Source organism: Equus quagga, chromosome 7 (genome assembly GCF_021613505.1).
Source record: "Equus quagga isolate Etosha38 chromosome 7, UCLA_HA_Equagga_1.0, whole genome shotgun sequence".
In the NCBI taxonomy this organism is placed as follows: Eukaryota; Metazoa; Chordata; class Mammalia; order Perissodactyla; family Equidae; genus Equus; species Equus quagga.
In genome coordinates this window covers 6349367-6364141 of record NC_060273.1, presented here as the reverse complement: position 1 = coordinate 6364141, position 14775 = coordinate 6349367, and the positions used below count along the sequence as shown (strand labels likewise).

General features: G+C 44.0%; 1 protein-coding gene across 11 annotated transcripts in view; it reads right to left on the bottom strand.

The window, feature by feature from the left end:
* Positions 1–14775, bottom strand: part of RBFOX1 (RNA binding fox-1 homolog 1) — a 1010377-nt gene that overhangs the window by 128419 nt on the left and 867183 nt on the right. For all 11 annotated transcript variants that reach the window (XM_046668733.1, XM_046668741.1, XM_046668738.1 and 8 more), the window contains one exon: positions 192–335. In XM_046668733.1, the coding sequence (XP_046524689.1) occupies positions 192–335 (144 nt within the window). The remainder of the gene's footprint in view (positions 1–191; positions 336–14775) is intronic.

The window sequence follows — 14775 nt, the reverse complement described above, 5'->3', positions numbered from 1 at the left end:
TGCAAAGAAATTTATACTAAAGTCATAAAGAGATCCTGGCCACAATATACCCACAGATTAGGATCTAAAATGCCTTTCTTTTTCTATGTAAATATCTCACCTTCATATTATAAGTACCAAGAAGTCACATGAGGAGGGAAGGACTCTGGGACCCCAGAGCGGGCACAGCAGAGGAGAAAGGCAGTACTTACGCCAAACATTTGTCGGAGGTCCGGATCCCGGAACCTGAAGGGGATGTTGGAGACATGCAGCCTCTTGGGCTGGGACTTGTTTTCCGTGTTTTCCGAAGGTTGTGTCTGGGGCTGGCCATCCGTCGGCGCTGCGTCATCTGTCTGCTAAAAGAAAAGAGCAAAGCAGAGAGGCTCTGAGTGGACCCAAGAGCTCTTTTCCAAAGTGCTTTAGCTTCCCTTACACGGTAGGAAAATGCCAGAACAAAGGAATAAAGACAGAGAAGGAACTGCTGAGTCATTCATTCATTCCGGAAGTATTTATTGGGGGCTGGCCTGTGGAGTGGTTAAGTTTGCGCCCTCTGCTTCCATGGCCCAGGGTCCGCTGGTTCGGTTCCTGGGCACGGACCTAGTACCGCTCATCAAGCCATGCGGAGACGGCATCCCACACAGAGGAACTAGAAGTACATACATCTAGGATATACAACTATGTACTGGGGGGCTTTTGGGATTAAAAAAAAAAAGAGGAAAATTGGCGATAGATGTTAACTCAGGGCCAATCTTAAAAAAAAAAAAAGACAATAACTTAACCAAAAAAAAAAGTATTTATTGAATATCCCCTGAATGTCCATCATGCATCTAGGATACAGCAGTGAGCAAAGCAGTCAAAGATTCCTTCTCTCGTGGAGCATAATTCTTACCAGGGTAAGACAGACAATAAACTCGTTAACAAATAAACATAGAGCTGGCAGAAGGAGATAAGTATATGAAGAAAATCAAGCGAGAAAAGGGGCTAGTTGGTGCTGAGAGCGTGGGTAGTTCTAACAGGTAATCAGGTAATCAGAGAAAACCTGCTTGAGAAGGAATACAGCTCATTAAAGAGAGGGGTAGGTGTATTCCCTAATTGAGGCTGTTCAAAATCTTTAGATTTGCCTACGTAAGTGCCGAGACTGTGCAGATAAAATATTAGTAAATACAGTAAAACATTTGAAAAGGCTGTTTGGTATTCTGCAGTCCAAGTAACCATCTGATTGACTTAATTTCTTTTATGGTTTGAACTTTTCATTTCTTGATTGTATGTCTAGACCTGTGCTGTCCATTACAACTGACCCCATGTGGCTATGTAAAAATGTAAATGAATTAAAATTAAATCAAAGGTAAAATTCAGTTCTTCGTTTGCATCAGCCATGTTTCAAGTGCTCAATAGCCACGGGTGGCTGGTGGCTTCCATGTTGGACAATGAAGATACAGAATATCTCCATCACTGCAGAAAGTTCTATGGGGCTATGTTGGTGTAGACAGTGATACATTATTAGCATAACTCATTACTCTGCCTCCCACTGCCCCCCGAAATAAAAGCCTGGATAACATGATATTACATTGACACCCACATATAGGCAGAAATTAGGGGAAAGTTGCAGTAACATTTGGTATCATTATAGCCATTCTCATGCTTTCAGTTCTAGGATTTTACTCTTCAGAAACACGTCTAGATACTTTCTCTGCAATTAGCACGTCCTGCCTCTAGGTGGCAGTAGATGCCACTCACATCAGATAACCTGCTTCTCTGAAACCATGATGACAAACCTATGAGGAAGCCCATCAAATTTATGAGCAAGGAATTGTCCTCAGCTACATAAAAGGAATTTAGAAGCATAGAATTGAGACAAATCTATCAATGCAGGCAGACAGGTACAAAATAATAACAACGTAAAGAAGGAGATGATCTTACAAAGAGAAATAGATATAAAAGCCAAAATAACATAGGTATCATTAGCGACTTTGTTGTCAATCATTGTACTTCTTGGCAGATTCCATTTGTATTCTCCTTCCTAAGACACCTTGAATTGCATTTTGAAGTCAAGACTTCCCAGTGGCTGGTGCACTACTCTTCCAAGCTGGTTTAGGATCAAAAGTCTTACTTCTTCAACTTCCTAGCGAAATGTGACAATAATAACAATGTACTGGGTCATTATGTCTATGCTGTTGGAGTGGATGGGAAGGAGGATGACGGTAGATTTCCAACCTGGAAAATGAGCAATAATAAGAGTGCCTATCTTACAGGGCTCTGTGAAGATTGAACGCAATAATATAAGCCACCTTGGCAGAGGTCTTGGCATGTGGTATACAGTCAATAAATGGAAGGTGATGAGTTTTTTAAAGTGATGGTGATTTTAAAAATGTAAAAAGAGAGATATAAAAAGCTGGTCTCAGGAAACATAAAGGAAAGGTTCTCATTTGCTTATTGAACGCATCTTTACTGAGCAACTGCCATATACCGGACACGGAAGTCAGCCCTCCAAATCATGTGCAGGTCCCAGTTTAGCGGAAGAGAAAGAGGTAGAAAAAGACAATTGAAATACAGACTGTTAAGTGCTGGGATGAGTGTGGATCACAAAGGGCTGAGTAAACTTAAATGGGGGACATATCATACAGCTGGAGACTTGTCGGTTCTGGAGGCTAAATTTCAAGTGGGAGATGTCTGAGAGAAGAGGTGAAGGGGGCTGATGCTGCCCCAGCAGAGGGAAGACCATGTGCAAAGATGCATAGAGGAGAAGCAATGTTCTGGACTCAGGGGAGTATAGTGGACCTTAGGGTCAGTGGTCGGAGGGGGCATGCATGAAGGAAGGGAGGGAGAGCACATTGCAGAGATAGGCAGCGGGTTGGATCATGAAAGGCGCTGAGTGCAGGGCAAGAATATAAATTTCATCCTAAAAGCTATGAGGAGCCACTTAAGGATCATAGCAGGGGTATGACACGACCAGCATATGACACAGAGGCTGGGCCATCGTAGACAAATGATGGATGTCTGTTTAATGCCTGGCTGACTTGCTGACCACATGAATGAATGAATGAATGAATTGTGAGTATGAATAAACCAAAGAATGAAGGCATGAACCATCAGTTTTGCCACCTTGTGGTGATAATCCAAGAACAATATTATAACCCTGAGAACCAAATAGAGCAGGGACCATGTTTTCTCTGCTGGTGATATGAAGTTTGGTTACATGTCCATGAGATGAGAATGACCTTGAATTGCGGGATTGTCGCCTTTTAGAGGGGTCAGCGGTCTTGGAGAGCTCTATCACAAGACTAAGTTTGCAGAAGCAGCAGCTGAGACCCCAAGCTGCCAGTGGGTTTTTCCCCTCCTGTTAGAAGTTGCTGTTCAAATGCAAATTAAAATGAGCTCCTTCTCATCCCAAGAAGGAAACTTACATTTGGATTTGTGGATAACTGCTGGATGTTTCAGCTTAATACACCTAATTAGGAATTACAGAGATTATGATTAAACATATTAAATGATTAATAGCATTATGCCGCTCATGTGAAAATTAAAATTAATCATCTTTAGTCAAACAGGACTTTGGAGAAATCTTTGCGTTGTTTCCTTTGATAAAAACATACAACGCTCAATTAATCGTTTTGCAGCATGCGCATATATACAAATGCCCATAAATTGTTATGTCAGAATACCTGTGAGTTAAAAGTAATTTTTAAAGGTAATACGTAAAATAAAAAATAAGCTAGAAATGTTTCAGACTCTGTGTGTGAATGGAAAGGAAGGGGAAGGTGAGAAATGACAAGATCGAGAGGTTGAGAAAGAAGAATTGTTCAGACTAGGCATACGTGTGATGTAACACAGCGATGAGACTTTGGTGAGCACCAAATGCAATAGGAGAGGAACAAAACAGCTGCTACGGAGCCTCAAGTACGTAAGGAATTAGACCTCTGGGAGTCATCCATACTGACTCCTATATTGAGTATATTGGGGCGTGAGTTTTCTTTTCCCCTTTTTCTGGGAACTTTCAGGGAAAACATATTCAGAACAAGCCTTGTGTTTTATGTCCCTGTATCCATTTCCTAAAAACTCACTACAAACATAGTGGTTTAAAGCAACAGAAATTTATTCCCTTACAGTTGTGGGAGCCAGAAATCTACAGTGAAGGTGCCTTCAAGGTCATGTTCCCCCTCAAGCCTCAAGGGGAGAATCCTTCCTTGCCTCTTCCTACTTCTGGTGGCCCCTGGCTTGTGGCTGCATCACCCCAACCTCTGTCTCTGTCTTCATATGGTCTTCTTCCCTCTGTGTGTCTGAGACCCAAATCTCCCTCAGTGTTTTTCTTCTCATAAGGACGTTAGTCAGTGGATGTAGAGCCCACCACAAATTCAGGATGATCTTGCCTTGAGATCCTTAACTTAATTACATCTGCAAAGACCCTTTTTTAGAAATAAGGTCACATGCATGGGTTTACGACGGTCAGGACATGGACATATTTTTTGGAGGCCACCATTCAACCCACTGCAGTCCCCTTACTAAACCAACGAACCAGAAGTGCATGTGGAATGAGGAGCTGCCATCAAGGAGTGGATGCATTGTCTACTACTGCAGGAGGCATGAGGCTCTCCAAAGCAGTGGCCTCCAATCAGGTCCAGAAGAAAGAAGAATGTCCCTTCTAGGGCTGCCCCGGGCCCCCATCTGTCACACGCTGGTCACTTTAATAAGTTTCCGAAATAGAGAGGAGACTTGAGTCTTTCCTTTGCCAGCCCAGGCTTGCAGACCGCCTTTCTGGACCTGCCCCTGGATGCGATGCCACCTTTTGGCTGGACAGAGAAGCACTCCACCAGCCTGAAAGGCTGCCAACACTCTAAGGAAAGGACCTGTCTGTAGGTTCTCACACAGACGGAAACACAGTCACAGCATCCCTGAGAAGCTCGTTGATGCTTATAGCAAAGGCACAGAGTGAAATTTCTAAGGACAAAAATAAAGTAATGTGAAAAGCTAAGGAACTTGCTAATGGGACTAAACAACCCAAATGAGCATTCCCGAAAAGCAGTGACTCCCTGGTCTGCTGTGACATTCCTCATGGCTGGTGCATTCCAGGTTTAGTGGGAATTAATCGCTGAAAGAAGGAGTCACGATTTACCCGTGTCTGATTTTTGAAAGTCATTTTGGCCCTAAAGTGGGATTCAGTTGAATTGGAAATGCACCCCATAACCGTTTTTGGGAGATCAGAAAGGCAGAGATGGGGCTTTTGCCCAGACATCATTCAACAGAGAAGTCTTCACTGGCCCCACTATCTAAAACAGCTGCCTCAGCATCTCCTCTCTCTTTGCCCATTGATTTTTTCATAGCACATGTGGCTTCCTACCTATGTATTACATGCTTCTGTTAATCTATATAGTGTCTATCTTCTGCACCAGGAGTAAAGTCCATGAAACGAGAGACTGTGAAACTTGCATTCCCTGTTTCATTCTTATTGCATGGAGGAGAGTTCCTCACCCACAGGACGGTTGATCTTTGGGGCTGGTTGATCGTTTGCTGTGGGCCTGTCCTGTGCACTGTAGGAGGTTTGGCAGCATCCCTGGCTTCACCCACTAGATGCCAGTGGCCTATCCCTGAGTTGGGACAACTTAAAATATCTTCTGAGGTTCAAACATCTCCTGGGGGGCAAAAGTGCACCAATGGAAACCACTGACCTAGAGCTTATGGTGAGTTCTCAGTAAATATCTGTAGCATAAATGAATCAGCCTGGCTTTGCTGTAAGTGAGCTGCATGAATGTTAACTTCAACCTTCTGGGTCCTCGTTTGCATACCCCTAACGCAATAAGTATATATGGGTCCTGGACCCTTTAGAGTTGGGTAATGGCATCAAAGTCTTGTGACAGTTAAGTCCCAAGCATAAACAGAGGGCATTATAGTTATCATTATTATTAACAGTATCCATAACCATCAGATTTTGCTTTTTTATTTCTTAGGCCCGTGGATGCGGCTGACTCTGAGATGCAGCTTCCCAACCACGCAGGAAAGGTTGCAGGACCCTACACGGATGGAAAGTCATTAACCTCAAGAGGTGGGTTTCCAGGCAGCACTTGGCAGAGGTTCCCAAATACGCTCATTAGGACGGCAAACCCAGCCTCTGCTCCGGCCCAGTTCGAAGGCCCTATTAGGAGGCGGGATGTGTGCTTGCAGAATTTTTCCTAATAAACAAACTCCCCAGATATCGGCACAGGTTATAAATGTTAAGAAAACACCACCAGCGCTTTAATCTCCTGAAGATCACTTAGCGCTTCCGCAAAGACCTTAATAAAGAACCATGGGGCTCCCTCTGCTATAATCGTTCTTAATTCAATGAATGGCTCTGAGCAACCCAGGGCTAATCCTGGTGAAATTGGATTTTGATATCGACCAATCCAGGGATGAGTGTTGGAGAGAATACGCATAGTTGTGTAGAGGCACATGCCTTTGGGATTCTGGCCCCGCCCCACGAGTTCCTCTCTCTGAGCCTACGTAGAAACTGCTGAGTCCATCTTTTGGGGACGACCAGGTATCCAGGAGCGGAAGCACAGGTAGAGGACGGCTGCAGTTGGATATCTCTGAGCTAAACTCCAGTGCCATCACTTACGGGCCCAGCTCCTTAAACCCTTCCAAACCTCAGTTTCCTCAGCTGCCAGCGAGGATAAAAGATTTCCATCGCAAAGTTTCCATGGTTCCAGGGTGCTAGAGGCGAGGTAGGTGAGCATCAGAAGGATGGATGAGTCAAATGTGGTGAAGCTGGTGGCGGAAATCGGAACTCAGAGAGAAATTAGAGACCCGGAAGCACAGGGTTGATGTGTGTGGAAGGTAAGGGGGCAACGATGAGCAATAAAACAAGAACTGCACCAAATTCTATTTGATGAAGGGGAGCAAATTATGCCACCTAGAAATATGCCTCTTTGGCATAAGGATTATTTTGAGCTGATTATTTCTGAGAAACAGTAGACACCAGAGAACGTCTGACAACAGAGTAGAGTTACCCTTTTGTAAGAGGCATCTCCATTTGTAAGGGTGTCTCCCTCTCTGTACCAGGAAGGGAAGGATCACTCTAAATCTCTAGAAGCTCTCGTCAATGGAGAAGCCCTGACTTAATCTGCATAACAACCTTACCCTTGTTTATTGGGCTTTTCCTGGTCACCTCCTATAATTGGTCCCCACCTCCCAACATCTTCTGTTGTCTTTAGCTGGAGATGGTGTTTAAGGTGGTGCCTTGGGACATTTCAGAGAGTTACTCAGTTTTCCTGGGTCTCTCCCATGTGTGCAGGAGGTATGCATGTTAGTGAACTTCTGTTTGTTTTTCTCTGGTTATAGGGGGCTCTCAACCAAGAACCCAAAGGGGCAGAGGGAAAATTATTTTCCTCCCCTACATGATAGAGATTAAAAATGCAAGTACTCACAACACAGCACTAGATACCATTCAAGGATGGTGATCAAGTGCTTTATATGCAGTAAAATGAAACAGAAGCCACATGAGTAATTTGAAAATTTCTAGAAGCCACATTTCAACAAAGTAAAAAGAAACATGGACTTCATCTTAAGAATATATTTATTTTAACCCAACTTATCAAAAATATTATTTCAATATGTCATCAATGTAAATGCTATTTTACATGTTTTTTGTACTACGTCTTTGAAATCTTGTGTATAATTTGTACTTACAGCTCATCATCTCAATATAAACACTAAATTTTCATTGGAAATACTTGAATCTGTTTTTAGGCTTTGAAAAATTGACAGTTGGATACCCAAGATTTTCAAAACATACCTCAAATTTTCTAATAATTGAATCAAGTATCAGTGTTTAAATTAAAAATTTTTTTAGGTATGCTCTTTTTTTTTTTTTTTTTTTTTGGTTAGGAAGATTAGCCCCGAGCTAACAACTGTTGCCAATCTCCCTCTTTCTTTTTCCTTCTCCTCAAAGCCTCAGTACATAGCTGTATATTCTAGTTGTAGGTCCCTCCAGTTCTTCTATGTGGAGCGCTGCCCCAGCATGACCTGATAAGAGGTGTGTAGGTCGGTGCCCAGGATCTGAACCGTTGAACCCTGGGCCACTGAAGCAGAGCCCATGAACCAAACCACTCAGTCACGGGGCCAGCCCCTAAATTAAAATTAAGGTTGAATAAAATTAAAAATTCAGTTCCTCAGCCATGCCATTTCAGGGGCTCAACAGATACCTGTGGCAGGCAGAATAATGGCCCCTTAAAAGCATTGCGGTCCTAAACCCTGTAGCCCGTGAATACGTTACTCTACATGGCAAAGGGGACCCAAGGTAGCAGACGGAATTAAGGTTGCTAATCAGCTGACCTTAAAACAGGGAGATGATGCTGGATTATCTAGTGGGCCCAATGTCATCACAATGGTCCTTAAAAGTGGAAGAGGGAGTCAGAAGAACAGCCAGTGTCAGAGCGAGGTTATGTCAGAAGGACTCAACCCACCATTGCTGGCTCCGAAGTTGGCAGAAGCAGACCATGAGGCAAAGAATGAGGGCGACCTCTAGGAGTCAGAAAAGGCAAAAAGGGATCCTATCCAGAGCCTAGGGAAAGAAACGTAATCCTGAAGACACCTTGGCCTGGTGAGACCCACGCCAGACTCTTGACATCCAGAACTACAAGATGACACATTTGTGAAGTTTAAGCCGCTAGCTTTGTGGCGATTTGTGATGGCAACAACAGAAAGCTAATGCATTCCCCGATTAGAAACCATAGGTGCAGAATGTTTCCATCATTGCAGAAAGTTCTATCGGAAAACACTGCTTTAGAACAATGGTGTCTTGGGGTGATGGGAGTGGAGAATGGGTTCAGAAGGAAAGAGGGCAGGGAAAGAGAAAGAAAGAGAGACAGAAAGAGGCTTCCCTTGGCCAATGATGACAGTGTGCTTTGAAATGAGGAATACGATTATCCGGGAGTCAACTCTCTGTGCTTTGGCTTTAAATGAAAATATTTTTAAAACATGAGATAAATTTGAGATAATAAGAGCTTCCTTGCATGGCATTGTAAGAATTAAAGGTAATATATACCACATGTATACAGGACTGGGCTTCTCACGCAATCAGCTCTCCAGCGGCAGCTGCAACATATGTTGCTACCATCTTTAGCATGAATTATTATTGCCATTGGAAGTATTTCTCTTTACCTTGTAGACAAAGGTTTCTTAACCTATTTCTGTGTACACGGACACACTGAAGGTTTTTTGAAAGCTGTGGACCCGCACCCTGGGGGAAAACCATTCATGCACCTGAATTTTGCATACAATTTCAAGAAGTTCACAAACTCCTTGGAAGATACAGAGATACCCATGCCTCCCAGGATAAGGAGCACTGCCGTAGAGGGCATTTGCGTCTACCCTATCCTGAGTTAAGACTTTGGATGCTGAATATTACTATCCACTGGTAACTTCTGAGCAAAGTGTAGAACTGGCTAAAGGATCTGGGGTAGAGGATTGAAAATAAAACTGTGCTGGCTCCTGGGTGTTTTACATAACTTATCCCACTGAATCACTATGACAATTTAGAAAACTGAGGCTCAAAGAGGTTAAGTGATCTGTCCAAAGTCACACAGCTAGGAGAAGGCAAAGCTAGGAGTGACCCTAAGATATCTAACTCCATATCCTGGACTCTTTTCAGCCTTCAATGGCCTCTCAAGGTCAAGGGGAAAATCTAAAGACAGCTCAGCCCTAATGGACAATTGTACAACACTTGTACAGAGGAGTAAAGATTCACCAAGTTCTACCTTCCTGGGTCCTAGGTCTGGACTGGAACCAGACAGATGAGCTCGGTAAACTGCGCAACCAACCAACCAACCAAAATCAAACCAAACCAGGCTGCTTCAGGTTCTCCTTTGAGCTCCTAGGGCCCTGTGTTCCCCTCTGAATTATTATTAACCAGAGATTCTTATAATCAGTTTACTTACCCCTCTGTCCTACTAACATACAAACATCCCAAAGACAAACACTATTCTGAATGCATTATGAAGTCCTTTACCACGGCACACAGTAGGCGCTCAGCAAACCTTTATTGCATCATTCCATGAAACCTCTCTGGGTCCAGATCCTTTCTCCATGAGCATCCTCAATTCTGCCATGAAGGTGTCGAACCCCAACAGCCCAGACAGGATGCTAATGCAGCACGATTTCCCCCTCAAGTCAGCCTACCGAATATTCAGTATCTTCCCTCTCCTCCATCCTCCCCCGCCTCCACCCAAGAAGCTCTTAACGGTGATAAATAAAATGTGTACTTTTGAATAGCCAGCTGCTTCTCCCTCCTCCACCAATCAAGTTATTTCTCCGAGAGAAAAGCTTGTGAGTGTCTTCGAGGCATTATTTGATTAAGTTGACAATATTATGTGAGGGATGGTTGAGTACCCACTGCGATGTACTTTGGACCAAATTGATTTGTGTAACGAACACTCGCTCTGTCTCTTCTTGCAGCCTGAATAGCAGTCTTGATTTAGCCAGTCATGCCGGGCGCCAAGTGAATTTACAGGGTCCACAGTCCCTCTCTCTCAATCTGGAAAGAATAGCAGAAGCAGAGCATGGACTGGCATAATTCAATACATTGTACTAGAAGCTCAGAAAATAATATCACAGAGCACGGCAATATACCTATTTGATTTGATTTGTAAACCTGATAAAAAAGCAATCGAGAAAAGTTCAGGGGGAAAATATATACGTTCTAAGCAAAAATGTAACTATATTGAATGTGTACAAAGTACCAAAGAAAGGAGGGGTGGCAGAAAATCATGCATACTAAATCAAACCCATTCCCTGAGTTAGACAATATTGCACATTCTCCATTTAAAGCGAAGCAAGATTGTGCAAAGTTATTTTCCATTAAAAATAATAATAATGGTAAGCCCAGGGAAGGTGAATTAAAACCCACATTCTCGGTTTTTCTCGCAATCCTACTTCAAAACGGGGCTCGTGCGGAATCGCTTAGCTTCCTGCTTTTTCATTCTAGCTCTGTAGGCAAACAAATAAGTTAATCACACAGCTTTGGATGTAGTTAATGCCTCCTTCCTAGCTCTTCAGGCCTGATGCCACAGCCACTTGACACAGATTTAAGAAATACACCGCATTTCCCTCAACTTGAATAAATTCGATGCTCTGCAGAGATGGTGAAACTTCTCAGACAGGAGAATGGGGGAGGACAGAGAACGGCCGACTCTGAATTCTTTCGCTGTATTTCAGTCTTTGAAAATATGGGATGAGCACGCATGGGGCCAAGTGTGGAACACATCAGTCAAGGAGATGGGCTGCCAAGGTGTCTGTATTAGTCAGCTCCGGCTGCAATAACAAAATACTACAGACTGGGTGGCTTCAACCACACACGTTTATTTCTCACCGTTCCAGAGGCTGGGACCTCCAAGATCAAGGTGTTGGCAGATTCACTTCCTGATAAGAGCTCTCTTCCTGACTTGCCACTTTCTTACTGCATGATGGAGAGAGGACAAGCTCTCTCAGTTCCTCTTCTTACAAGGACACCAATCGCATCGTGAGGACCCCACCCTCATGACCTCATCTAACCACAGTTACTTCTCAACATCCTCACCTCCAAACGCCATCACGTTGGAGTTAGAACTTTAACATAAGAATTTTGGGGATGGGGCCGGCCCGGTGGCACAGCGGTTAAGTGAGCACGTTCCGATTCGGCGGCCAGGGGTTCGCCGGTTTGGATCCAGGGTGCGGACATGGCACCGTTTGGCATGCCATGCTGTGGTAGGCGTCCCACATATAAAGTAGAGGAAGATGGGCACGGATGTTAGCTCAGGGCCAGTCTTCCTCAGCAAAAAGAGGAGGATTGGCAGTAGTTAGCTCAGGGCTAATCTTCCTCACAAAAAAAAGAACTTTGGAGGGGACACAAACATTCAGTCCACAGCAGTGTCATTGAAGCAGAGCCCGAGAATAAGGAAAGGTGTTTGTCCTGGAGAGGGGCAGGGCTTTCCCTGGACTTGAAACCAGATGTTCTCTTATCCAACCATTCGAAATATATTTATTGAGCACCTACTCTCTATGGGTCCCTAGGGACACAGCCGGCATGACTGGGGGTTGTTGATGGGGGTTATTTTGCTTATCAGAAGGCAGAGTAATGAGACTATAGAAAGTGCCCTTTCTTTACTTCTCCACGTTTTGACTTTTAGTTCCAGGAATAAGGAGTTGAAAATAACTCATACTCCTCCTAAGAACAGAAACAGTAAACATTTATAGACTCTGGAACCAGACTATCTGGGTTCGAATTCCAATTCTACCACTTCCTAGCTGTGTGACCTTGAGCAAGCTACTTAACCTCTCTGGGCCTCATCTCCCTCATCTCAAAAACTGGAATATTACTAGCACCTACCTCCAATGAGTCAATACACATAAGTGCCCTTCTTGGCCCATAATTATTATGATGATCAACATCCAGAACAGTGCCTGACATCCAGTAGTCATTTAATAAACATTGGTTGAATGATAACACTCTGTTAAGCTCTTCACACGCATTATATTTCGTTGCATCATCTGATGACTCAGAGAGGAAAATTCTATTATCCGTCCCCATTTTATGATAAAGGAACTGACGCTCAGAGCGCTAAGGGCTTCTTCAGGATGCTCAGTCAGGACATGGCAGGCAGTATGGCAGAACGGTTGAGAGCCCGGGCATTGCGATTTCCTGAGTCAAATCCCACATGTCAAGAAGATGCAACAGCGTTTTGGCCACTTGGTTGGTAAAAACTGAGGCCAGTGTATTTCAAAGCTTCCAAAGTCAACGAAATTCAAACTCTCCCCTGTGCTACAGACCCGTGTCTTGGTGCATTTCCCACTTCTTCGCCCCTATCGTTCCAGCTCTTTGCAGCATCTGTGTGAAGAGGTCCACCTCTGGGACCCTCTTCCTTCTTCCGCTCTTGGGTCTTGCTCCTTTGGGGCTGGGGGTTGGCAGAAAGGACCAAGGAGGCAGAGGGCATCTGATGCAACATAATGCTTCCTGGAGGTGAGAAAGCAAGCGCCTCTCTCAGCTTTCTCCCTCTCGTTCTGCTGAGTTCTTATGCCCCTGGCGGCTTCTGTGGGTGTGGCGGGGCCTAAGGCGTTGGCATGCTTGGGTTACCTGGGGGAGCGATCTGCCATCCCCTTCATTCCCCATTGTTGCCAAGGGTCTTACATCTTCAAGGTCAGTGCTCAATGCTCCCGACTCTCCTTTTAGCTGGGGGCCCTTCCTTCAGCAGTGGGCTTCCTGGAAAGCCTTAGAAACCCCACTGCGTCCTCTGAACTTGAGGCTCTTTCAAGAGCCAGGGGAACCACCAAGAACAGAGGGTGGGTGCCCTAGTGCATTCTTCACGACAGTTCTGCCCCATTCTGCTGTTTTGGACTATGCCAGCAAACTTCCACCTTTATAAATCCCCGGATAAGACGCAGGCACAAGTTTCTATGTCAATGACATCCCCACACACAACTAATTTAAGGAACGTCAATTTCTCCCAAGAACTCTGCCCTACCTCCTGCTTTGACGGCATTATTAAGATGAGCCTTCCTGTTCTCTAGCTCAGCGAGCACCCACCTGAATGAGCCAGCAGCCTCCCCTTCTGGCCACCACCCCACTCTCCCTCTCCAGCTCTCTCCTCACCCCACCGTAGACCCCTGGTTCTCTTTATTCCCCCGTCCCGCTCAGAAATCAAGGTCAACCTAAACGTCGATTTAAAAAGGAAAAAGGTTGATATTTTGTAGTGAATCCTCCAATCCACTCAGCTCGAAGATTTTTCCCCCCTAACGTATTACCCAAGATTTAATTTAACCAAATGGCAAATCTATACATTATGCTAATTTTCCAGGCCTAAGAAAACTGCTGAAAGCATAATTCGGTTGCAGAAAATTGGTGATGAATTTAAGATGGAACTGATCTTAGCTAAAATCCCTGGGTTTTCCTTACTCATTACTTCTTTCTTCGTATAAATACTTGGAACAAAGACAGAAGGACTCTCAGGATTTTGTCTTAGGACGCCTGGGGTTTTTCCAGTATCCGTTGAGACATGTGGACACCATTCTTCGTGAACCTTGATGTGTCTATTCACAGACGTTTGACAGTCCAAGATCCCATCTCATAAAGAACACGATTTCCATAAACTGACATGATTCAGGTTACTTCTGAGTTCCAAGTCCTGTTCTTCAGTAGGCTCATTTCTCCTACACTGGTGGATGGGAAGGTATGTAAATATAGGTTAGGAAATGGAAATACTAAGAAATAAACTCTGAAAAGGGAAGTGCCTACATTTTCTTAAAGGGAAATATCGTAAATAATTTGACTGCATGAGCCACCCTGCCTCTGTTGCACATGAAAGCAGCCGTAGGCAATATGTAAGCAAATGAACAATGAGCGTGGCTGTGTTCCAATAAAAGTTTATTTACAAAAAAAGGCAGTGGAACACAGTTTCCCATGTTTGTTCTTAGAGGAACCAAGAATTTGGGTCCATGATGTTCTATTCAGCTACCGTTTAAAAAGCTCTCGCTTGTATAAAAGACATTTGTTAGATGTGAGGGATCAAGGATGGATAAGACAGACTCAGAGTCCTGGGGTCTCCCAGTACTGTAGGGGAGAAAGATAATGAACTATACAATTGCAAGACAATGGGTGAGTTCACTGACTGAAGGAACTTTAGATACATAATTCAACAAGAGGGGACTATGGAAAACTTCTTGAAGAAAGTCTTAACTCATGTAGAAACTCGACAGTCGTACATTGGCAGGACTCACAAGCAAACCTTTCTGTGGTCTAAAGTCTGATTCCGGAAATAAAGAGAAACAGCCACTAGTCCTGGAGTCATCTCTCAT